The sequence below is a fragment of the Stegodyphus dumicola genome, chromosome 6 (assembly GCF_044657685.1).
Source record: "Stegodyphus dumicola isolate Sdum_Otavi_A_Nest chromosome 6, ASM4465768v1".
NCBI lineage: Eukaryota > Metazoa > Arthropoda > Arachnida > Araneae > Eresidae > Stegodyphus > Stegodyphus dumicola.
The window spans coordinates 50,422,953-50,449,974 of NC_140773.1; the positions used below are offsets into that span (position 1 = coordinate 50,422,953).

At 32.4% G+C, this 27,022-nt stretch overlaps 1 protein-coding gene across 2 annotated transcripts in view; it reads left to right on the forward strand.

Annotated features, from left to right (window-relative positions):
* The window catches only part of LOC118194487 (uncharacterized), a 131,855-nt gene extending 111,056 nt beyond the window's left edge, over window positions 1-20,799 (forward strand). For both annotated transcript variants that reach the window (XM_085818302.1, XM_035365632.2), the window contains exon 2: window positions 15,695-20,799. In XM_085818302.1, the coding sequence (XP_085674428.1) occupies window positions 15,695-19,240 (3,546 nt within the window). In that variant the 3' untranslated portion in view covers window positions 19,241-20,799. The remainder of the gene's footprint in view (window positions 1-15,694) is intronic.
* The last annotated feature ends 6,223 nt before the right edge of the window (window positions 20,800-27,022 follow it).

Sequence of the window (27,022 nt, forward strand, 5' to 3'; positions counted from 1 at the left end):
GGGCATTGGCTACTTCCCTAAGGGCTTTATCTTTCAGAATTTAAATTTTATAGAGATTTGCGCTTGCAGCAAGTTTCCATATGGGGAAGACATAAATTATGGCTGGGGGGATTATTGTTTTTGAAGAGAAAAACTGCTACGTTTTTCGAGAATAGAACTTAAGTTATTTATGAAAATATTAATTTTATTTTTCAGTTTGGCAAAGTGAGGTTAAAAAGTGAGTTTGCTGATAATGTCTAGGAGTATGTTCAGATTTAATCAACGAATTCGGGAATGTGTTGCCACTGGCTGAAATAGCAGGTTTTTATCTTCCATCCACTGGCATTTTGCCATTCAGTAAAGCATATTTAGCTTTAAATGCTTAAAGTTAAATAATGCTTATCTGTTGAGCAACAAACGATGCGATTTAAAACGCATTCACTAAGAATATTTTTTCTACTTTATAATCTGACTGATTTACGTAAAAATGTATTTAAATCATTAGCTAATAAGAAATATTAAATAACACTATCTGAACTCATTAAAATTATTATATATTTTTTCTTTTTTTTTATGAGCGGCTAGACTAACAAAAATGTATCAAAAATCAAGTATGCGCTCAATAATAGATAACTAATGGCAACTGATTGTAATGAATCATCAAAAAGACCCTCCTAAATCAGGTTTCGGTAGATTTTTCTAGGGTACGGGTTATTTCTAATATCTTCAAGGTGTTGCGGTCCAACCAGTAAACGTAGGTGGGATGAGCTAAAAAAACAATCTACAATATTTATTATAACTTAATAATAAATACGGAATATGTACTTACCTACCTAACCTTACCTAAAAAAAACTTACTCTTTTGAAACCTCGTTTAAAGCAAAATACAAAATACATACATAATAGCCACAAATATAATAATTTCAAATCCTGCATTTCTTATCAAACAATTCAAAAAGTTAAAGAATAGCATGTTTTTTGTGTGTCTAATTTGAGAATGAAACAACATAGAAAGCAGAAATTTAGAAGACATGTTCATTAAACAGTTTGTTAATGAACGTGACATAGAATATTTCTCAAGTTCAACACAGATACGAATTACAACAAAAAATTGCACTCTTGGCAGAAAAATCCAGTTTTGGAGGAACAGTATATCACGGTTTTTTGAGGGAAAACGGGGTGGTAACATTACAAAATTGGGTTCTACTAATAAAGAATGTGTCCACTCCTAGCTGCAATACATTGGCGGAAGCGATGTTTCGCCTCATATCAGTAGGCATTCTGGAAAGGATCACGCATTTACAGTGCCTCTACTCTAGAGAAGTGTTTTTGTTAAACTTAAGTAAAGAAAATTCTGTACGTCTGAAACCCAGTGAGTGCAAAGAACTTTTAAAACAGTATTTCACGAGTACAGGGACTGGGGATGGGTAAAAAAAATTCAGTGAAACCCGTTTTATTGAAGCATTACATTGTTAACGATAAAGCTACGATGCAGAAGAATACGTTAAATGGATGAATTATAAGGTATTTCTCCCTCCTTCTAGCATGCCTTCGTGATGTAATGGTTAGCCCACTCGACGCGTATTATAGAGATCAGCGGTTCGAGTCCCGTCGAGGCATTGCTCATTTTTCACGTCTCTCAGCATCAAAAATCCTAATGTCTCTATACAGGATAACGAAAAGCTGTGTTTGGTTCAAATATGACGTTCTGGCACTGAAGATTTTCCTCAATATAAGTTTACTACGCGGTGGAGATGATTTTAACCCTTAGGGTACAGATTTATTTGAAAAAATTCTTCTGTTGACTAGCGACATTCACTGAAGCACTGGAAGAAACTTGCTCTTATATCTCTTATAACTGATACCAATCACTTCTGCCGTAAACAAGAAGGCACATGTTTAATTTCGTCCTAGTTTGAATGACAATTAAGATTCATTATCCATAACTTAGGCAAAACAAGTGCATGACAAGTCGTGAAATGTACCCAAAGGGGGAAACGACGTTTTATTATTATTGTTATTTATTTTTATTGCTTAGTATGTATTTGGTTTGGTTCCAAGAAATTTAAACTTATAAGCGGCTGAGTTTATTAAGCGGCGGGTACTGTATTTTAGGTTTTTAGGGTTTAATTTGTTTTCAGAGTGTTCATAAAAAAGTTTAAGAAAATGTACAGATAGTTTAAAAACTTCTGAAGCCAAATTGCGTAGACTAGGTTAGGTTACTTGATTAAGACAAAGCTATTCGAGAACTGTCTGCCTGGAAGGGATGCCTTCCTAGAAGACTTTTTAAAGAAACGTTGCTCGTATGCTCATTGCACACGTTGAAGCCCATAAAAGCTTCAATGCAGCTCTCCCTTTCGTCGGGATTTGAACCCAAATCCAACTTCCAGTGTTCAGCCGTTGATGGACCTGCAAGTTGCGTTATACACAGTGTTTTTATGAATTATACTAATTGCATGACGGATAAAAAACTACCAATATTGTTATTTGTAATAAACGTTTAACATTCTTATTTATCCTCAAAATGTCATTTTGTTCAAAAATAGAAATAAAATAATAGAAACCGTAGTTTAAACAGTAGATATACTACTAATAATTTTTGGTTACAATGTATTACGGCACATATTTTGTCCTTTTAATGTCTGAATTTCTTCCCCTAATAAATAACGTACTGTTAAAAGTTTGTAAAACAAATGAAAGATATTATACTGCATCACCAAGCAACAGCTTCTTTCCCTAGCTGCATCCCATTTTCTGAACAGAAGAATGATAGGATATATTTTTAAGACTACTACTGAAATTCCTTATACTTCACACAGTATTACACAAGGCTTACAGAGGTAAGTAAAAAAACAAGCAATACAACAGCACAACACAAAATGAAATAAAGTTATGAAATTCACAGACACATGGAGAGGGGGAGAAAACTTACTGTTTAAAGAATTTGAAAAATGAGTTCTTTTCTTCTCGGAGTTTTTCAGCCTTCCTTAGTACAGAAACATAGGTCCTTATCAGATATCTAAAATCTTTTCAGAAATGAGCTGAAATTACCGTACCGAGTTTGAAATTTAATCATTTCGAAATTGTAGAAAAAGTGTTGAGGAATAGAAAGAAAAAATAATTTAGTCAGAGAGGTAGTAGAAGAATTTAAGTGCAATTCATTCCACTTCCGAAATGTTTTATCCCAGCTTTTTTCTTTAAGAGACAATAATAGTAGCAATAACAACAAAAAATTAGTAATTAAAATAAAACGATAAATAAATAACGAATGAGGTTAATAGACAGACAGAAAGATATCTATTTATTTTGTGTATTACGTTTTCATCTAAACACCATCTATAAACATGCGAACATCCGCTGCTTCATTAAACTGAACAATGATTTACTTTGGTTTTGCGGCGAAACTACATAAATAAATAAGTCCATTTGTCGAAGATACCTTCTTATTGGTATTTAAAAGACTCTATAGTTTGTTTTACACTAGCTTCGGGTGAAGAATTTTACAAAACGTCTGCAAAAGGCGGAAAGTTCTTATCTGCGTTTCAAAATGGCGGAAATTTGCCTCAAGTGTGGGTAAAAAAGTCCGAGGTAAATCATCTGAAAACTTCTCTAAACTCAAAAAAGCAACGGTTTGCGTAGGACCATGACCGCAAGCAACGTCTCATACTGTATTCAAGCAACATCAGAGATATGTTGCGTTATCTCTATTTATAATGCTGCCTGTTTATAAACAAGGCATTATACAGACAAGACATGTACATAATTTTCTATTTTAGTTTCATCGCGTCGTCTATAACTTATTTTTTCTTTTTGAAAGCAAACAGAAAAAAGAGAAAATATATTTAGTATTATGAAAACGGAAAAAAGAAAGTAATAAGACCATAGTTATATAGTCCAACAGAGATAAGGTATACGTAGGAATAATAATAATTAGTTCATTAAAGAAATAATAATAAGATAAAATAAGGGGAAACGTGAACCAAAGTCTAAAACTTCTAATGCTAATAATAAAACGTTGAAACTAAACCTGCAGTCGAAAACAGAAGATTAAGTTGCTGTTTATTATACTTGATATAAAAGTGTTACCCTAAAAACGAATAGAGCAAATATTTAATTTTTTCCCGTGTTAAAAACTGGAATTTGAGAGAGAAGACATTAAAATAATAATTTTAACAGTAGTTTAAAAAAATTAACTATAAACGTGTAATAACTTAATGCTAAAGCAGTAAAAAAAATGTAATATCAAGAATTAATTTACATAGAATGTTTATGCATATTTAGAACAATTTCGGGACAGTTTAATTAATGTTCAAAATGTAAATATTATTTTTTTAAATGTTTCATCTGATAGCCTTTTTTCTGGACTATAAGTTTCATCATTTCCACAACAGAAGAGCTTTTCGCAAAATTTCCAGGGGTATTGATTACCATTCCTCTTTAGCTACTTTCCAGAGTCCACCAATCGCGGCGCGTTTACGCTTAGAAAGTGCTCTTTTCCAGAGATTAAAGGCATGGGTAGCTTTTTCAAGCATTCTTTTGGAGAAGTTTTCATTTTCCATTAATGGTTTTCCCTCTCCCGTTAATAAAAGTGCCTATTTTGCGTTTAGAAATTTTAATGTTCACAATGCATTTCACAATGTTCTTGAATCATGGAATAGGAATATCTCTCTTCGGAAGGCGCAGAGGCATATCCTTCCTTCCACGGCTTGTTTATGCGCGACATTTTCAAAGAAGAATAAATTTAAAAGTAGGAGACGATATTCTTCATTTGAAATATTAAGCTGCTGCTAGATATTGTTATCGCAAAACATTTGCTTTTTTAAATTCTTTTTCAAAATCGTTCTAAAAATGTGTAAATATCCTCTGTATATAGTTCATAGAACAATTAAATAATACATGCATATTCTTTTAAAAGCTTAAGAATATTTCATTACAGTTACTGCTGTTGGTGAAACAGGTGGGATAGAACGATTTTAAAGGATATTGATCAGTACCAGATTTCATTTTGTACTGACTGAGCTTTAAAAGCAGTATGACTTTGATAATTAATTATTATACTCTAAAATCTGTTTAATTTGATATACAGTATATTCGTTCGATACTGATTTTGTAGGAAAATTTGATATAATAATACAGAATCAATTCGAAATTATTGCATTTTATGCATTAAAGCTAACAAAAAACTCGTCTATAACAGTGGCTGACGTTTGTTTTCGGACATTTGTATTATTAAAATTTATTTGCACTGATCTTGTAACAAATATTGAAATACAGACTTCAAATTTTTTCTGATATATAATTTTACATCTATTTTAAGCTCTGTTTGTTGGTAAACAAGTATCATCAAAATATTCCTTGTAATAAAATAATTTATTCAAAAAGTATCAATCAGTAACTTACATAATAATTCGAACACTCGCAAATGTTGTTAAAAAGTTTCTGCATACGATGTTTCTTGTCATCATTTTTTGTTTAAAATGAAAATGCATCATAAGTATCATATTTTATGTTTGAAATCATTACCCTTTTTAGCAAAATGCATTTGACTCTTCTATACCTAGAGTAAACATGGCCAAACACTACAAATTAACAATAAGTTCCATTAGAAATTTATTTATTCATCATTTAAAGATAGTAAAAATATTCGAAATATCCAGAAAATCTTTATCCAGATGTTTCGTTGCTATGTGTGCTGTTAAGCAGATGTTTGTGTGATGGGAAATTTGGATTTTACAGAAAATAATTTGGATCAGTATAAATATGTGTAGAGACATTAGAAATTTTTTTTGAAGCCGGAGAGATGAAAAATTAGCAACCGCCTTTTCTGGGAATCGAACTACGGACCTCTGAAATACCGGCTCAGTGTGCTGACCGCTGCACCACGAAGGCACGCTAGGAAAGTGGGAGAAATACCTTATACATGTAAATATTATTAATGGAAAAAGTATGTGCAAGAAAACTTAGAATGCAAAATAGATTCAAGTTCTTCCAGGATACTGATTCTAAACATACAGCCCTAATTTTCGCTTGTGTTTGTAATACAACTTTCCTGAAATTATAAAATCTCCTCCACATTTTCCGGAATTCAAGCTTTTGGAACATGCTAGGAGTAGGATAAAGAAAAGAATAAAAAAACATGATATTTTATCGAAAGCTCTGCTAAAAGTAATTCTTACGGAGAACTGGAAAAAGTTGAATATTCTTACATGAAAAAATTAGACCATTGAGTCCATTGAAAGACCATAAAAGTGTAATTTTAGCTAAAAGGATAGGGAAGGAATTATTACATGTCCCACTACTTTCATGTTTTTATTAAATATAAACTGTTTATTGAAAGTATCAGAATAATTATTTATGTTCCAAATTTAATCAGAAAACTCAACGATAAAAAATATAGTGTTCCAAATTTAATCAGAAAACTTAACTATTGTCATTCGGCAAAATGCAATATATTTGTGTTTCAAATTTAACCAAAAATCTCAGCGATTTAAAAGAAATGTTTGCCACTGCCTGAATTAAAATATTTTTATCTTCCATGCGACTGTGTTTCGTCATTCAGCAAAGCATAACATATATATTATATAATATATTTAGTCCAAAGGGATTTGAATCCCGAAGGACTATTAGTTTCGTTTTCGCATTTTGCGTCGGACTCATAAATGTCGGTTCACTTTTCAAACTGTTGCCACAAAATGTTAGAGTCCTGCATTATATTTGAAGAAATTAAATAATGAAAAATCTGCATAAATGTATGTATATTTCTCGTATTGTGATAAAACAACGGTACATAGAGTCATCGAATTTTGAATAACGTAATCCTCCAACGAATATGAGCATGTGGAAGACCAAATTTGAAATTTGAAATTTGTTTTATGATCGATTTCCTATTTTTTAAAACTTTGACGAATTTTTGATTAACATACTCAAGGATTTCAAAGCGAGCAATGGCAACGTTGTGCAGAAAAAACATTTTTATCTCCAGCGCGTGAGTCTCTGTATCGGAAATTCTAAAGATATGCTCGTTTTAAAACTATTTTGCGATATTGCTGTTGCACTGGATCTTATGGTTTAAGGGCGAGGAACATGATATTTAATAAAGAAAGGTAACACACAAAATGTTAAAAAACGCCCCTTTGGACGTAATTTAAAATCTGAATCATTTCAGATTTTTTTTTTCAAATTTATTCTGTTATAAATAAACAAACTAAGTGATTAAAAATCAGTAAACATAGCTTCATTTCATATACTGATAATTACCAGCTGGATCCATGAAATTGTCGTAGCTGGATTCATTAAAATCATTGTTATTTTTTGCTTTTTTATAACAGCTATTTTAGGCGGTTGGCTTCTCAAGCGCCTAGTTTAGAAGAAAGTTAGTAAGAAGAAAAGAATATAAATCCAGAAATTCTTCCTTTAATCAGTGTTTTTTCCCTACTTTTGGGAGTTCCTTAAAACACACATCTAGAAAAACAAGGTTATTTATTGAACATATTTCAGGGCTCATAAAATTTCATGATTATATGGAACGATAACAAAATTCATGTGAATTATTTTTACAAAATCTGGAGATATTTGCAGATTTCTGTGACATATGCCAAAGCTGAGATACCTCACTACAATGCGGGACTGTTCTACATAATTCAGGAGTCTGATCATTTATTTTAAAGTTAAATTGATTTCTAATATAGTATGGTCTCTTCTTCTATATATGTTCATTTCTGTAGTTCGGCGTGATGTGTGAGTTGCATTATGTACAGTTCTAAGTAAATCTTATGTACTTTCAGTTGCCAGTTGAAAAAAAAAAATTCTAATCACAAATACATTTATAAAAAAACTATATATCGTTGCCATGTTTTTTTTACTTTTAATTCAGAATTTGATTACAATCATAATTTATTTTTTATTTTTTTTTTTTTGTAAATTTTTCATTTACTGCGGTATTTCTAAACCATCATTGCCAGATGGCAGATGTCTTTGTGTCCTAGCGAAGATGAATTCCAATTACCAATTTTATTATTTAGGTCTTTGACAGTGTGAAGAGAATAGAGTACTTTTAAGCCAAACCTTTTTTTATTTGTTCTTTATTACACTCTGTAAATAAATACAACTTTAATGAAGAAACTTTCCAAATACGTGCTTCACGCATCCCATTTCTTCCAGGAAACAATCACGCTATCGCTTGGGGCTGGAAATTTTGTTTTCCATGCAGAAAACTGAACTGCTTCAAAATAAATTCATTAACAGAAATGTAACGTATTCTACGAGAACAATACATAAGAGGCCGCTGCCCGATTTGGATCGTTGCCATCAAAAAATTACAGTATTTATCAACTTTAGAAAGGAAATCGTGTTCTTGTTTAGAACTCTATTTCAACAAATCTTTTACTACAATATTTCTCACTGCTATTTAAGGAATGAGAGCAATACCATCAAATTTGCGTATATTTTATGTTCAAGAAGAAACATATAAACTATAGAGAAAAGAAAAGGAAATAGTTAATGATAAACATGATGAGTTTTTTGCAATGCAAGAAAGTTAAAAGAATGATTATAAATGGCAACAGATATAATTACTTTACTAATTACTAATTACTTTACAAATTACTTTCTTTTTAAATTAGACACGTAAAAGAGTATCTTCTTAGCTTTCGCGGTGTAATTCTGACAAAAAATTACGAATAGATGTGATGATTTGGAAATAGATGTCGCTATGGATGAAAGAATGTAGCAGAGCAAACGTAAGGCTCATTTAAACAAACTTAAAAAAAAAAAAAAAAAAATTCTTGAGAAACAAAGTCTTAAAATGAATTGCACATATTGTAATGAGAGCAATCAGCCCTCCCGTCTTGATTACATTTGCGTGTTTTCTACATCTTAAGCAAATACGATTGATGCGGGAAAAATTAGCAGAATAGAAAGCAAGAGCAGAAATGCGATATATTCATGACTAGAAGTTTGGTAAAGAGCAATTTCAATTTCGTATCCGAATTTTCTTATTGTCAATTTGTAAAAAGTTTCAGTTACAGTTGAAATGTTTATGTAAATCCAGTGTTTATGTAAATGCCTGCACCGTTAGCTTATGTAAGAATCATACAATATGAACTAATTTTGAAATGTTGCAGTTTAGCGAGATTTATTATATGCAGTTAATATTTTTAGGACAAAAAATGGGAAATAGCCAAATTAAATGAAGATTTAAGGGACTACTGAAAAGCTAGATATTTGCTTTACATGTCTTTATTCTCATATATACTCCATTCTCTTCAAAGAAGAAAACGCTTAGCAACAGAAAAATGGTTTCTATGAAAAAAGGGTTAAAACGTTATATGACTGTATAATACTTAACAGTTTTAAAAAATGACAAAGGTGTGAAAAAGAGAATGATAAATAACAAGTAATATAAAAAATATGACATTATGCAATTTATCTCTATTATTTGTTTAGTTTATTTGATTATGGCACAGCACACATGGGCTATCTGCCTAGGGGAGTGATATCTTCGTGAACGACTTTTAGAGGGAAACTGGTGTATGTTTAAATAACTAAGAATCTGTCATCGAGAAGAAAATGTTGATAATTAGAACTACCAAATTTTGAATTCGCATAGTCCTATTCCCGAATATGAGCACCTTTAAGCCCCAAATTTTGAACTTTGAAATTTTTTTTTCATTTATGTCATATTTCGTGCAAATTTAAGGAATTCTTGATTAAAAAGTCAGCGATTAAAAGGCTTGCGCCAGTCGGGAAGTTTCAAATCTATTTTAAAAACTACCCGATGTAAAAGAAGTGTGTTGCCATTCGACAAGATGCAATATATTCGTCTTTCGAATTTAATCAACAACTCGGCGATTTAAAAGAAATGCGTTGTGAATGCCTGAATTAAAATATTTTTATCTTTCACACGTTAGTGCGTTGTCGTTCAACATAGCGTAAAAAAATATTTAATTTTTCTTTCAATTTTATTCTGTTATTAATTAACAAACTAAGTGCTTTAAAAACAATAAGCATCGATTCAGTTCAAATATTAATTACTATTTTGACCCATGTAAGTACATTAGCTGGATTCACTAAAATCATTATATGTATTTTTTTATAATAACTATTTTACGCAGCTGGGCGGGCAAGCGGCTGTAAAATAAAATGATAACCTACTTAAAGGCTTTACAAGTTCTTTTACTCTCTAAAATTCTGAAGTTCCGAATTTTTTCGAGGAATAGGTATAAAAGTTCAGAGTTCTTAAAAACCTCAGCTTGAATAGCATTATGTGAATTTTTAAATCCACCTTCTATAAAACTGTCATATTTAATGCAAAACCTAAAAACTTTATACACCGTCATCAAATTATATAACAATATTCAATTACTCATTATAAAAAAATTCGCATTTCTTACTGTAAAGTAATGTAAAATGAACTTACGTAGAAAAATAAAAGAATGCAATATAATATCAAAATTAACTTTGTATAAAAAAATGAGAAGGTCCTCTACAAGCAGATTATTGTAACTTCTTGCTGATAGTAGTGGATGCTTAAATACAGGAAATAAAAAAACCATCAGATTTTATATAAGGTAACTGGCTTTTAGTACTGTATAATTGTATGAAAATTATTAATTGTGACCATACTTAATATTCTTCATTATTACTCATATTCAAATATAAGCATAAGAATACGAAAATTTAAATAAGACATAAAATTAACAGTAATAACCCATATATTCAAAATACGTCTTACAAATTTCGTAAAACAAAAACTCTACATTAGCGCATCATAATAATTACTTTAAAAATTTTTTAGCCCAAAAGAGACATTAATCTCGAATGAGATATTCATCTCTAAACGGTATTTTTCGTTGAATCGCTATGAACGGCGTATCGCTTTTGAAATTGCTGCCACCAAATATTATCGCCTTGTATTATATTTAAAAAATTAAATAATGAATAATCTTCATGAATGTATGCATGTTTCTTACGACGGTACCTAGAGCTATCAAATTTTGAATAACTTAGTCCTTCACCCGAACTTGGGCACTTGGAAGCCTAGATTTGGAATGTGGAATGTGCTTTATTATCTATTTCATATTTTGTAAAACTCTAAAGAATTTTTGATTGACAAACTCAATGACTTCAAAGAGAGCATTGGCAACATTGTACGGGATAAAAAAATTTTATCTCCAGCGCGTGAAACTGTTTATCAGAAATTCTAAAGATATGTTAAGCATTTTATGATTTTGTTACTGTATCGAATTTTATGCCTTGTAAGCGCCAAAAACACGATATTTAATAAATAAAGTAAACTTACAAAACGTTTATAATAAAAAAGATAAAAAAATTGTTTTGTAAAACCACCTTAGTAAGAAAACTGAACATTGATATGATGAAGAGAAAAGACAAAAAAAAAATGCATGCCAACACTTAACGCTGCATCGGCAATTCTAAATGTATACTGCTATGCTGCTTTTAAATTTTGTAATTTTATTGTTGAATTGTATATGACGTAAATGCAAAGAAAATTAAGCTTAATAATAAAGCTAAAAAGACACAAAAAGGAGGGTTAGTAGGAGGGAGTATAACTGCAGACTGCGAGCTCAAGCATACTGTGGTAGACTGCGAGCTCAAGCATACTGTGGTAGACTGCGAGCTCAAGCATACTGTGGTAGACTGCGAGCTCGAGCATAAAAACCTTAACAAACACTTTTGGTCGACAGTTAAAACCTGAAAACTTTCGGATGCTTTTTTTAAATTTTATTTTAAGTTTATGTGTTTGTGTTTACATTTTTTTCCCTATGAGCAGAGGAATGTGGTTCATAAAGCACTCAACCAGTTCATACCCACAACTGATTCAGCTAAAAAAATTTCAATATTTGGGGTCGATCTAGGGTAAAAAGGGCGTGTTCTGTCACTGCTTGTGTCCTACCTGAGAAAAAGATTTAAAGGGTAACACACGTAGTGTGCATCATCGAGCTTGTAGTACACTAAAATACAGTCGTCTAAATGCATGGCATTCTAAACGGACTGCAAACATACATGAGGGATTTCCAACGCTGTCGGTAAAGACCCGTGTGAGTCGATGAAGTTTAAAGGGAACTGATGATGACGAAGGAATCGTCTGGGGATCGATAAACGAATATTTATCGGCAGTTGATTGGCATAATCAAAATCTCTTTGATTACAAAATTATTAATAAAATTGATAATTAATAGTTTTTAAATATCAAGTAGTATGAAAGAAATAGAAAATAAATATAAGGGGAAAATATTGTAAAATTTTAGTGTATTTTAAAAATCATTAATGTTTTTCTAAACACATAAATGTTTAAGCAATAAGTGCTGTATAAAAAAGTAAAACTTAGCAACACAAGAAAAGCAATAAAAAAATACGAAGAACTACAAAATCCATGCGTATTCTTTTACCCGTGCCAGCTGTTGAAACTTGTTAACAGTAGTTATACTCAAATGGCAATTACGTCTAGCCTAGAATAAAGAAAAATATGTTTAATCAGCCATTCCGACTGTTTGTAATTCGACAAGAATACTACAAGTTAACTGCTCCCCCCCTGCCATTACGATTATCTTATATGCTGTGTATTACAGAGAAAAATGTAAAAGAAGTCGACGCAAGAACAGTTTCGGGAATCTGCAGTTTCCTCTCCTCATCTCAATTCTTTGGGAAACATGCACAACAGATTTCCAACGACAGACTCTTGAAAGAAGGAAAGGAAAAGACAAGAAAGGAACCAAATTAAGAAAGAGTTAAATTTGGGTATAATTTGTCACTAAAAAATTCAGTCTTCATCGGGTTAAAAGAGTTATATTCGAGTGATTATTATCTTAAAAAGAATAATAAATAAACGATGAATAATTTATCCTTTCTTGTCTTTTTCTTTCCTTCTTTCAAGGGTTTGTCGTTGGAAATATGTTGTGCATGTTCTCCAAATCCCTGAGATGAGGAAGGAAACTAAAGATTCCCAAATCTGTTCTTGCGTCGACTTTTTCATCAGCTCCTTTTACACTTTTCTCTGTAATATACTGTATAAGATACTGTGATACAAGATAATAGTAATGGCAGGGGGGGTGATTGACAAAAATGACAAAGAGCGAAAGCAAAAAAAAATATTATTTCGCTGGCAGGTAAAATTACATCTTGTAAACATAGACCGATGATTTCACAGCGCCGAAATGCTATCTTTTAAGGCTAATTAAATCGCTTTCGAGTTCATTAGAAACATCCAGAATAAATTTTGAAGCTGTTAATTGCTGTAGTAGAACGATGATATAACATTTATTTTCGTTCCTTGATACTTCCATTGAACTTGTCAGACAAGCGAGAATTTGATGGAATGGATGAAGAATTATGCAGTCTTCTCGTTACATTGATGTAGTGATAATTTTTGACTCGTCATTACAATCTTTGAACTTGCGCAGATGGGAACAATTTAGAACTCTTGAGTCTGCTAATGAGAACAAATACTCTTATTTTAATTTAGAAGACGAACTTTACGTTTAAGGCAAGGGTTTCGGAAGATAACAATCCTGCTGGATGCTCTAAGATACAAAATATAATAAATCAAAATTCTAACTTCAGTTTTTCTATTTCTCCTTTTCTGGCCAAAAAATAATAGCTGCTTATAGTAAGTCTATCTAAACTGCGTCTACCAAACCTTACATTCATAATCAATAAGAAAATCCAGAAGTGAAATTCAAATCACTCTTTACGAAACTTGCATCTTGAACACGTAGCATTCCTGCTATTGCTTGCTTGTTCTGCTGGCATCCATCTTATTTCTCTCTTTCATAAATCATATTGCCATTAAATTTAGAAAAGATACAAATGAAATCTAGATAGGTACACAAATTGCGCCTATTACGACGTGTTAATGCATACTAAAACTATGTTTCTCAAGAATAAAGAAAAATATTTTTACTCAGCCATTCCGACTGTTTTACGAGCCGATCTATTACTCGGCAAATCATATTCTCCTCTGCGTTATAAATTTCGAAATCATTATCAACTTCCAAATCATATAAATGTGTATGCGCGTGTAAGGTAAGAATTAAAAAGTAAAATTTTAACTTTAATTTGCAATAGTTCCTTAACTTTCTAATTTTATGCACGTAAGTATTTCTTTGTTTCGGTCTCTTTGGAAAAAAATTGTATGAAATATTTTTTTTAAAATTTATAATTTATTTTATTGTTACTGGAATGTTATGATTGTCTTCATATTTTTTATATATCTGAATTATCTTTGCATCTGATATTATAAATGCATCTGTTTTACTATCAATCATTTTTTACCGAGAAATATTAGAGTAAAATGCAAGCAAATAAGGGAGTTATTTATGGCTTATGTTTAAAAAGTCATAAATAACTTATCTTGCTTCTTATTCTACAAGGATCACTCTAAGATTTTTGAGATACAGCTCAGTGGTGTAAGTTAAATTTACCAAATCTTAGATGTGCTCAGTAATTTTCTACAACATCAACACCCCTTTGAAAGCAAATTTTTTAAACATTAAGTGCTTCAAACTACCCATTTTTTTAAATTGATGAAAAATGTGCTCTTATAACTTCATTAGTCTCATCTTCGGAATGAAAATATCATTCACGTAAATATTGTTTTTAAATTTAAAAACAGCCAAAGGTCACACATAACAAGACCAGGAGAATAGGGCGAATCTTCAATCATTTTGATGCGTTTTTGTTCAAGAAATTCAACTATTAATACTCAAAACTGAATGATAAAGCAATCGTACTGAGTGATGTATCATGATGAAGCATGAGTCTTCTAATATTCACTTCTTGAAGAATTTCTAGAAGACATTCAGTGATGTACTAGTAAGCTGTAATTGCCTTCTGTCCCTTTAGCTTGAGGACTTTGATCAGTTTTGTACTTCTGAAAACGGCATACGTTGCTTTTTTCATTGCTTAATGTCTTTTCTACACTGCTGGTTGCGGGTCAAGTTCAGAGACCCATACTTTGCTTTCTTGGTGTGTTGGAAGTTCGAAAAACAGTATGAACATTTTTATCGCCTGTTATGATTTTAGAAATAACACGTTTTCCACCATCATTAAGTAATTTTAGGATTGCTTTACTAATTCTGACATGCTCCGATTTTTGGTGTTCTGTTAATCTATGGGGAAACCGAAGACATACTAATTTTTTCATATTCAGTTCTTCGCAAATAAATTTATATTTAGATGTGAATCTAATTTTAAGTCCTTCTCTAATATTATTTAGCAGGTGCAATGATTGTCGTTGATTAACACTTTTTTCGTACATTTTCTTAGACCACAGCTGACAAAAGATTTCTTTCATGTTCTTTATCCTGGAAAGAATTTTGACCTCTATGAAATTCTGTACATCATCTGAATACAGTGAAGCTTCATTTCCATGTGCTAATTATAAACGTTGAAGGAATCCTTCATTTAGCCTTACTTTAAAATCATAACGCAATAATGCTCTAGCTCAAGCTCCATTTACCTTTCTTTCAAAATTTATTCTACGATAGAAAACTTGTAATTATTGCCACAAATTATCGTCTGCGGACATAAAAGAATGCAAATTTACGTATCTAAAAATAGTTGTTTTTTAGCGCATATTGTCTGCCCCTGTCTCAAAAATTTCATAGTTACCTGCACATAAATCACTCATCTTATCAAATATGTATTTAATATTTTTCTAAGTTTTAACTGATTAAACTTTTTTGCATCTTTTCAGTGGTTACGTTTTTGCATCTATGTGTTAACATTTCTGGCACTGGAAATTCAGTCCATTGCTCTTCCTGAAGAACCTACTGCTGAAACTAGAATTTACGCTGCTCAGCTTCCTCATCCCCCTCAAGATGATGCTCTTGAAGAGAGCCAAAGTTACAGTGTGAAATCATACCAATACAATAAAAATGTTAACTCTGAGTTGACGCAAAATGGCAGAAATGTTCCTTCTTCATCCTCCCAATCGTATCATTCCTTAGATAATCGTCATCAAGTTCGACCTGAGGCAAGGTACGAAAATGACTCCAGATCTCGTAAAACTTCTGTTTTCGAAGACCAACTGGCTCATTCCTCTCGAAGTCAGCCTACCATTCCTCAGGAAGGTGTTACTTTTCAGAATTCGGAGAAAAATCGTCAAATATCCCATGTTAATGAACCTCAGGACAGTGCCCTAAAAAACCGATATTACACGCATAATAATCAGAATGATGCAGTTCAGTATCTTTCCCAAGAAAATGAAGCTAAAACCCGAAATCATCAGTCTCATCAACAAGAAGAAATTGCTGAAGTCCATAGTCAGTCTTACTCTACTGCAGGTTTAACAGATTCGAATGCAAAAGCTGCTAAGAAAATACCTTTAGTGTTGATCACCATTCAAAAGAACAAAAATATTTTACCTAGCAGTAAATCAAAAACGAATGACAATCAAGAATATAAGCCAAGCAACTCTTACAGCATTCCAAAACTAAATTATAGTAGTCCTTTTAGCTCTACTTACAGTGATGTTTTAGATTCCACATCTAATCAACAAACTTCCTTTTCGAAAGACAAGGAGCAAAATTATGGACAACCTTTGACCTCAACTGATAATCAAGAGACGCAGTATAATATGAATACGAATCAGAAAGAATATGCTTCTATCTTCCAGAATTCTCGATTAACGGGAAGAAATTCAGGAAATACTGAATGGAGACCTGTCGATAAGTATGGATTCAAATTAGATAACGGGAATATTAACTTAAATACCCAATCACAAGACGTCTACAGAAGTATTGAACAAAATTCTGGTACGAAAAGTAATTCATTTTATTTACCAGAACTGAGAGCCCAACAGGATCGTCAGCAGTCCATAAATCAATATTCACCATCTAATCGAGAGAATAAACCAACAGACCTCAGGCAATATGTTTCTAGTCAAAGTAGCAGACACACAGGTGGAAATCTAGTAAATGAAGGTTTAAGGAATCCGTCTTCGTCCTATACTACAGTGATTTCCGATGAAAATAATGCTGAAATTCGAAAACGACCTGATTCCTTTTTTAGAGGGAATATTAATTTCAATGAAGATAATTCTGGCTTATATCCAAGTGTAAGAAATCAAAATTATCAGCAAAATTTAACAACTACTGGCCGTCGTTCACAGCCTAATACTGCTGCTAACATTAGATATGAGGAAGTATCTCCAAATGCAGCACAATTATCAAATGAAGCATTCAGTTATACTTCCAGTTCGATCCAGTCTCTTAACGGAGAGGCCCACGTTAACAGCCGTCAAAGTACTCATATTCCCCAAACTTACAATTATGAATCTCCAAAACATGCTATCCAAAAGAATTTTGAGGAAAATAGAGCAAATTTTGATGGTTCAGGAGTTTTAAATACCGATAATCAGAATTTCAGAAAGTTGTCAGGAACACATGAAATCGTAACAAACAGACACCCTCAGAATTCAAAATACCAGACTGTTAAAGAAGCTACTGTTGCAGATGTAAATCACCCGATTAACCAAAATTATCCACGAACTGAGGAAAAGAGACAGATTAATAATAATGGAAAGTCAACAGTATCTAATTACTCGCCTTTGCAACATCAAAACTTTAATCAAGATGCATCTACCTTCCATTCCCAAGACAAACTGTACTCATCGTTTTCGTCTTCTGTTCAGCAAAGCAAGCCAACTGGTTATAAGCATGAACAGTCAATTACTTACAGCTTATCTGATGGCCCTGTAAATACCAAACTGCAACAAACAGATGTATATGTCACTAACGGCAATAAACAACATCCTGAAATACATTATACATCTGCGGAACCATCTTTAAGCTCAAATAAAAACTTTAGAGAAACCCCTAGAAATACACAAGCATACGTTTCGAGTAAAAATGTTTATGAAGATCAGAAAAGAGACAATGAAGATTTTCAGGCTAACGTAAATCCACGAGGCGGTCACACTGACTTAAGATTCCAAATTGCTGACCAAAAGAAGCAAGTGTTCTCCCAAAGCCGAGAGCAAGTTACGTTTCCCCGCAATAATCCAGTATGGGATGATCAAGAAAGAATTCAGTTGGAAAGTAATCATAAGAACATAGGTAATGAGCCTCAGTATCGTACATATCATGCACAGGAGAAAACTGATGAGCAACTTTCTTACACAAGACCTACTCTTTCTTCAAATCAAAACGTCAATTTGAATCAAAATAACCAAAAGCAAGAATTTTCCACTGACAAAGTTCTCATTTACGATGAGAAACCTACTAGCTCTCAGAATCCAGTGCACAGTGCCCAAATACATCAGTCTAGAAATTTCTTAGGGCACCGAGAATTTGACGGCAATAAACAATATTCCTCAGAAGGAAAACGAGAAAACTTTGTTTCTTACGACAGATCTTCGGCAATATCTTCAGGCCAAAAACCTGTGAATCAGTACAATAACGAAAATTCCGGTACTACAAGAAATTATAACCTCAATCAAAATCAAAACTCAAACCTCAACTACAGATCACAGTCACAGCAATCTTTTAACGAAAATTATAAACCTGCTATTGATCTACCAACCCATATTTCTGATGAGTCTTCCCATAAATCTTCCAGTTCAAACTTTGATATCCCATTTGAAAATACTCAAAATGTTAATTATAGATTATCAGGAACACGAAACGGCTTTATTAGTACAAATCAGGAGGAAAGGTTTGAAGAAAGTACTGCCAGGCAAAATTTGCAGTCCCAAAATCAAGCCTCTAACTACAAATCAAGTTACAGTCCTCAGACACAACCACAGCAAGAAAATGCTTATAAAAGTTCTTCAACAACTAACACTGTCAAAAATACCTTAAATGCTTCTAGTTCTAGTAATAGAAGGAAACAAGAAAAGAATTCCGGCAATTCTTATGGTTATGGACCATCTCGTAATACAGATTCATCTTTAACTTCAGATAACTCTGACAGTTCAGACAAAAGAGTAGCTGTGAAAGAAGTTAGTAGAGATGAAATTCAAAAGAAGTCTTCTGCGCCAGAAGCTTTGCTTTTGGTTCTGGTGTCAGCTAAAAGGTCAGCCTTGGAAGATCTTTCCAGCGAACCAGATGGAACAGATTTAAATGAAGGATACGAATCTTCACCTGAAGAGCTCGTTGATTTTCTTAGCGAAGGCTCAAATGCCAAAATGATTTTGGATTCTTTTCACGAAGCCACCAATGGTGCGTACAGACAGTTGGAGGATGAGAATGTAAAAACACATGATATAGAAAGTGATGAAAGTGATGTAGATAAGCATTAAGGTTAATTAAAATTTAATGCTAACCTTGTATTAATTATGCATTAAAGTCGATTAAAATTAAATGCTAACTTTGCATTAATTATGCACTAGGGTTTTGTCCAGGCATTTTCAGTCCATTAATTATCTTATTCATTAATTAATTATATTATCCCATTATTATCTAAACGAACTGTTTGATTTTTTTAACAAATTTGGGATATCTGTAAATACTTTCAACAGTTTTCTTTTTTCCCTCTTCTTTTTTTTCCCCTCTTTTTTTTTTTTTTTTTTTTTTTTTTTAAATCAACAATCTTTTTCGAATCTAGATAGCCTTCTATTGAGCCTTCCAAGCCATTTCTCTTCTAAAGCGCTTTCATTCTGAAATTTGAATGCATTTTAATAAATAAGTATGCTACAGAAAGTACCGCAGCTATTTTTGCGCAATTTAAGACATAAAATTTTAATTATTTTAAATGAATATTTAGAATTTGAAAAGGAATATTAAAATTAATTATTACGGTTAATAAAATGTAACCTTACAGGCGATATAGGTTCGTGTTTATTTAGACTTTTGTATCTTTGAGTATTCGGATAAAAAGGATTCTTCACCTCTCTCATTGCATATAATTTTTGGACACTTCTGCGTAAATGTAGTTTTTCATTATTTTCCTTGCTTTGAAGTCATTGCTTGAATACTGTTGTGAAAATATAATTCCTCAGGACCTTTCTGCTGTGTGCTTTTTGGTTTTGTGCAAGCTTGAATATATACGAGGACTTGCATTTAATTTTCCAGATATCTAGAATAAAAACAATTCATTTTAAGACTTCTGCTTTGAATTTAATTTTTAAATACTCATAAATAAATACTATTTCTCGAGACTTTAGAAGTTCTTGTTATGAACTTTTGTTTTTTAGACACTCTTTAATAAATGTAATTCTCTGGACTTTTAATTTTTTGATATGCACTTTCAAAACCTGGAATGTTTTAAAAAAGAAAAAAAAAAATTGTTTCATAGAGGTTTTTTTTCCTGCACACTTTCGTGTATTTTTTCGATAACTGCAATTCTTTGAGTCCGTTCTTGATATATGCCTAATATTCGAGCAATAAGGCAATACCTTAGCAAATTCCTTAGGGCTTTTCTTTCCTGGACTTTAACTCCTGGACGCTGTCAAAAAATTCACTTTTCTCCCTATGTGCTCAGCGTTACTTTTCACTTCATAGTATTAACTATATCTGTATTATATTGTACATATAAGTAAAAACAAAGTTTGTATTTCTAACTGATGTATTTCTTTCTGTTGTAAAATATTATTTTCTGTTATGTGTGTTTCTGTGTCTCTACTTATGCATATCGTACGTCATTTACGAATGTTGTTTCTTATCCCATATTTGCTCTGGGAAAAGGCATGTAAAAAATGTAAAAGACATGTTGAAGAGTTTTGTACATATTGACATTTTTTTGTAAAATGCATAACTTTCGATAATATGCTATGTAATTATATTTTTAAGAAATGTCATAGTATTTCTTATTGTACATAGTAATTTTGCTTTCGTTATTTTCGTTAATAAATGTATTTTTGAATTATTGGTTTCGATTTATTGATATTTGTTTATTTCTTTGGCAAAGATATATATTCCATTCAGCAATTATTTCTTTACATGAATTTTTACCTAAATTACAAACAATGTAATTGAAAAAATGAATTCTTCCAGAATAAAAGTCAGTGTGAAACATGGATAAATATAATCTTTTACCATCTAAAATAATATGATCGAAGTGAATTTCAACGAGAAAAATTATGTGTCAATCACTAAAGAGAAATGCTGTTTTTAAAAAGCTGGTAATCAACAATTACAAAACAAGTTCGGATTTTTCTGCATTTTTATTACTTATTTTTCAACTTGATAAATACATGCGATAAAATATTAAACTGAGCAGAATAACTTCAGTGTGCTTAGAAAGGTACTTGAAGTTTTCATGAAAATAGGGATTTTTGTGCCTGTTTTCAACAAAAAACGTCTGATATTATTCTCTGATGATGTCCCGCTCCCGTTTAAAATGCACTTCTGTTTTAATTTTTGACGCAGTAACATCTCTAGCGAACTATTACTATTTTTTTAGGCTGTTACATCGCGTTATTTTGCACTTCTAGAAATTTATCTTTCACAAGACATAGCAAAGAGATTGTTTTAAAAGTGTTACTAATCAACGTTAATCTGTCTTTCAAATTATAACTCTAGTTATTTAACAAAATATCCTATTACACCTGTATTATCACTATAATTATCTTCTGATGCCATATATTGTCTACCTTGGTAAAGAATAATGATTTATTTTCAGTTTTTCCTCAAAGTATCGGATCTTTTAACTATATTTTCGCAAAGAAACATTCAAATTTCAAGGTCTTAAGAAAAAATATAAACTGAACTTTTAGTCGATTTATCACGCAAATGCATGTTATGAGATGACTTTTTAATTAAGAAACATAGATTATTTTATTTCTCTTATGATATTGGGGCATATGGGTATTATTTAATATTTTTTAAAAAATCTGAATGTCAATAACGAGATGCAAAAGCAAGTCAGTACATTTCACATTATCACTGGCAATAAACACAACTTCAACCAAATTGAATTTCTCATCCCTGTTTCTTCTGGTCACTTCTTTGAATCAAGAGATCCAAGTATTCGGATCTGAATCTTTTCCGGATATCAGTAATAAGTTGCTGGCAATATTTAATTGCTTTGTTAAGGATAAGTCTATGTACTTGATCGAAGCCAGGAGCACAACTTTGCTGGAAACCTTGCAAAAATGAATTAGACGACAAAGGTATAAGCTCACAATCACTTTTGACACATGAGAAAGTTGTCTGGAGTTTAAAGCCGATTCTGCACATTTAAGATAGCAATCAGTTCTTCATAAGATAAAAAAGCATTTCTCAGAACTCATCTAAATATATGCTTCAGCACACTGATCCATCACCAAGGTAGAAGGATTGGGGGGGGGGGAACCATTGCATCTTTCGTACAATTTCGCTAAATTGCGCAATAGAATTCCATTTAAATAATATTAAATAACTTGATGCAGCCATAAAATCACTTCCATTGTTCACAATAAACGACTGATAGTCTTTCTCTTCTTGCGATAAATCTAAGAAAACTTTGCAGGAAGACTTCGATCGTTAACGTTCATATAACGATCGTTCGATCGTTATATGAAAGAAGTTCAAAATGGACTGCTCTGAATACAGCTCACGTATCCAAAAACAAAGATCTAAAAAATTACAGCATCTTTAATTCTGTTGTCTGGGAGTGATGCAGTAGGGTGTTCACATTTCGTTTAGCATGTCACAAGCAAATGATACACTTTCATAACACTAATCGAACAGTTTTACTTGCATTCAAAATACAGTAATGTTCACGCAGAATATTCAGCAGTATCTGTACTCCTGAAGGAGGATTCTTCTTATATTCTGTCATATATTCATAACATTCCGCCCAAGGCTTAATGATGAAATAGTAAAATGATAGGGTTTTTGAAATCTTCTGAATTCCTTCGATACCTTAATTTTGTAATTTTGTCTTTTCCGTAAGATTTCCTTCCCCATCTGTGTAGGTTGTTTAAGAGTTTAGTTTTGTTCTGTTCTCGTCAGAAGTAAAGTATTTGTCTTGTAACATCTTCATTATTTTTAGATCTTCCAGTTTTACTTCTTCATATGATAACTTACCAATGATTCATGACGTAGAATTTCTACAGCTCGAAATGAATCGTTTTATCAAAGCAATCATTAGTAGCATTTTATCAACTGGAAAAATAATTATGGTACCAACTTGTACTATGTCTACTTAAGTGACCTTCTGTACTGTTTTCGCTGCTTTAGTTTTCATTTTCAGTTCGGTTCAAAGAGCAAACTATCGGAAGACTTTAAAAAATTGGATTCGTCTTTCCTTTCTTGTATAATAGATTGTTCATTGAAAACGGTTTTCCTAACAGCCCAGTAATCTTTAGTTTCTCGAAGTCACGTCGGTTCCTCCCACCATTAGTTACATGAAAGTTATTGGGCAGAACATCCTTTTTGACGGTCAATCTGTAGGATTTTGAGATACGGTCAAGATCCAAAGGACAGGATCGTTTAGGTTTTGTCTCTAGAACTCTATTACTGACAAAAACTGTCCACATTTCTTCACATCGAATTCAGTTCATTGCAGTTGTTGAATCAGTCCAGAAAATCCTGGCGTCACAAAGTGTATGAATATTAATATTAGACTGACTGCTCTCAGCAGGAGAAATACAGCGATTATAGTCAAATTCTTCGGGAAACTCAGCTCTTCGAATCATTTCAGAAAATCTCGCTTCATATATCTTCAACGTTCCTATTCCCTATTTGTTATACATCTTTTACAGAATTAGATTGGAAATTAAAAGAACAATATATATAACTCCAATTATTCGATGTATAGTGGAAGGAATTACTTTCTTCTATACGATTTCAAGCTTGTAGGTTTCATCCAATCCGAATTAACTTTCCGTTCATCTTCAGTGCGATTCCAAAGCAATCCTAAAACAGAAGTAACATGTTTTAAATTGATATCTTCTGCACACTTCCATTTTCTCAAGTTAAATTTTCCTTCAGTCAAAGTATGATGAGATTTCAATAAATAGTAATATTTCCGATTCGTTATCTAACTAACTAGATCATCCACATAAGCACTTTGAAGAAGGATCTCAACAATTTTCTGATTGTATTTTGAAATTTTTTTTTCTGGTCATATTTCTTTAGATATTTTTTCAATTGATGTTTTAACACAGAGTTTAAGATAAAAATGACTACGTTTCATACCAGAAACCAAACGGAAATTTATAATATCTTAAGATCATTGCTTTCATTTTTATTCCACTAAAAAAGATAATTTCTTAAGATATTTAGAGATTTCTTAAGATATTTATAGAAATAACTTAAGGTAACTTAGGATTAATATAATAACTTAGGATTAATATAATTTCTAGCTTCTGGTCGTATACTTATTTGCAAGAAGGCATTCTCGATGTCGTCAACAATGTCATATTTACGCTTCATAAATTTAAGAAGGCTAAGTAGCAGTTCGAGGTAATTAGATCTAAATTCCAAACATCCTTTCAGTGCTGATGTTCCGACTTGACTGGCAGAACCATTAAAGACTGTGAGCATCTTTGTAGTTAACTTTCGTTTCACAACAGGACTATGAGGTAAGTCCTTAAACACATTATTAGTTGTGATCAAGTTTTCACTGTGCAACCTGTTGTTTCTAATCTTTTAATAGTTCTTTATTGTTGGTTGAGGAAGATGATCTCCATTCCATTGAACAGCAGGTTCATATCTTCCATTTTCTTTATTTCTGACAGCTTCTTCAAAATATGATTTCCTCAAATCATATTCTTTCTTGGATTTCACGTCTGCAGGATTACTTAACTCTAGAACGTCTAGGCTAAAAAAGTCGGAAGTAGATACTGCTTTTGTGAACAAATGAAATACCATCATGGTGGTATCTTCTTTTGGTTCTAGTGTAAAGAAGGGGGCCCCCTTTGATTTGGCGCCAAATATCGACGCTGCTACCAGTTTTCTGGTAACTCAGAATCGACTCCAATGTTATGGTAGACATTTTTATGTTACATGCCAATGTTTTTCTTAAGTTTAATCTGATTGGACCGTCTTAGTTTAGTGACGGAGGGCTACGTGATTTGTAGTACCTCTATCACGCAAATAACTGATTGATCAACTGCATCAAAAGTATCCAAGTTTCTTAGTTCAATTTTATATATATTATGGAACTTATCGGTGATATTTTTGCCTCTAAAAAACGTATGAGACTAAAAGACTGCTAACACAATGGTGTCAAGCAGTTTTCTTTGGGAAAACAAATTCCTCTAGAGGCGGGGGCATCTGATTTTTGGGCTGAGGTAGTTTTCCAGGCTGGCTATCAGATTTGTTGGAGGAGTGAATTGAGTCTATTTCCTCTTGAGTGGTGGTCCAATCGGGATTTGGGGAAGTAATAGGACTTTGGGTAGCAAAAACTTCCCTTATTACTTCACACCATGGTCCGTGTGTGTTGGTGATTGATGCGCAATTTTGCATTTTCCCCGACTCAAAGTAATGAAACCCCTTTCTCCTTCGCCAGTGCCCTTCAAAGACGATCACCAGAAACGAAGGTTTAGTGACTTTGGGAATAGGCAACACTGATCTACACTGGTTAAATATATTTCGCATTTACCGTGGATCTTTGAAGGAAACACCAACATTCTTCTATCATGGGGTCTTCCTTTCCTTTTGTTTAATACGATTTGAAAGTGAGATATAACTCTTTCGAGACGCTGACCACAAATACCAGCTGAATTGAAGTCCTCATTGTTACGAATAAAGAAATTCATATCAGCCGGAGATTTTTGTGTACATTTATAACCATCTCATATAGTACTTATTTCCGGTAAAAATTTAATCGCAGGAACCATTCTTAGGAGCATCGACATCCTTGGGTACTGCATCATGTACATGATTCATCTTGAGCAAGTGAGTGAGCTAGTGAGCTAGTGCCTTATCAACACTTATGAAAATTGAAAGGATTTATATACAAAGTATATAACGTAGGCGGGGCTAGTTACAACTAATTATGCTGCTTTAGATTTTGGTTAGTGAAGGTATCATTGGAATTTCTCGCAATTACTTTCCTCCTTTTTGAATGACAAATTTAAACTTTCTAAATAATTTTTACAAGTATTCGTTATAATACAGCGTTGTTTTCGGCCGTTCCAGGGTTCCTAACTTTGTCACGCTCAAGGATACGCATACCGTTAATTAGAAACCTCTGATCTAACAAATCTGATAAACTGTGATTCAATTTCTGTTGAAGGCATTGTTGATTTCTCGTGTTTCTGACTTGGTAGTCTTTACAATAACTTGGTAGTCTTTACAAAATAACTTGGTAGTCTTTACAATGCAAAACTTCTATATATTAAAATATATTTAAAAAGGCAGCATAAAAAGCAAAATTTCGTGCAAGCTTCGCCTTTTATTCATTTTAAATTCCCATTTACTTCATGAAATACAGTAAATATTTGTAGAACGGGAGAGATGCGATATTAAATACATTGCGAGCACGATAAAAGCACGTTCTGCAAAGTTAACCCCTTTCTCCATGGAAAAAATGTGTTAGGTATAGTTCAAATTAAGAAAGTAGTGCTACGAATTTTGTACATAGATATATAATTTTTGTAAAATTATATGTGAAATTGCTGTATTTTTCTGCATAACGTAGCATGAAAAGCTGGGAAAAAATATGTTATGTTGGAAAGATAAGAATACAGGGGCAAGTCTATTTAACATTGAGTAAATGGCTATCTGACAAATTTGGGAAGATATCGCCAAGCTGGCAACGGTTTTGGCGATAAATCTCCAAAAGTCGTCAAACTTATAGACCATCTTGGCGACGGATGTATCATTTTGTTTCCGTCCCTGTATCACCATAATAGGTACTGGAATTGAATAACTATAATTAATTTATGTAATTGTAACTGTATTCAGCCCTCATATGCCTTCCAGTAATTTCAAGAAAGTACTAGAAATATATTGGCCGCCGTGTGAAAACTATATAAGGCCAGAGAGAGCATGCGCCCTCAGTTATTCTTGTAGCTGTTAGCTCTAGCTCAAAGCGACTTTGCAGAGCTCGCCTTTTAGATCCGCTTTACATTCTGTTGTGTTTAACGGTCCTATTAGCTTCAAGTATACCTACTGACTGCGTTCTGTGATACTGTGAAGAACTGTACCAG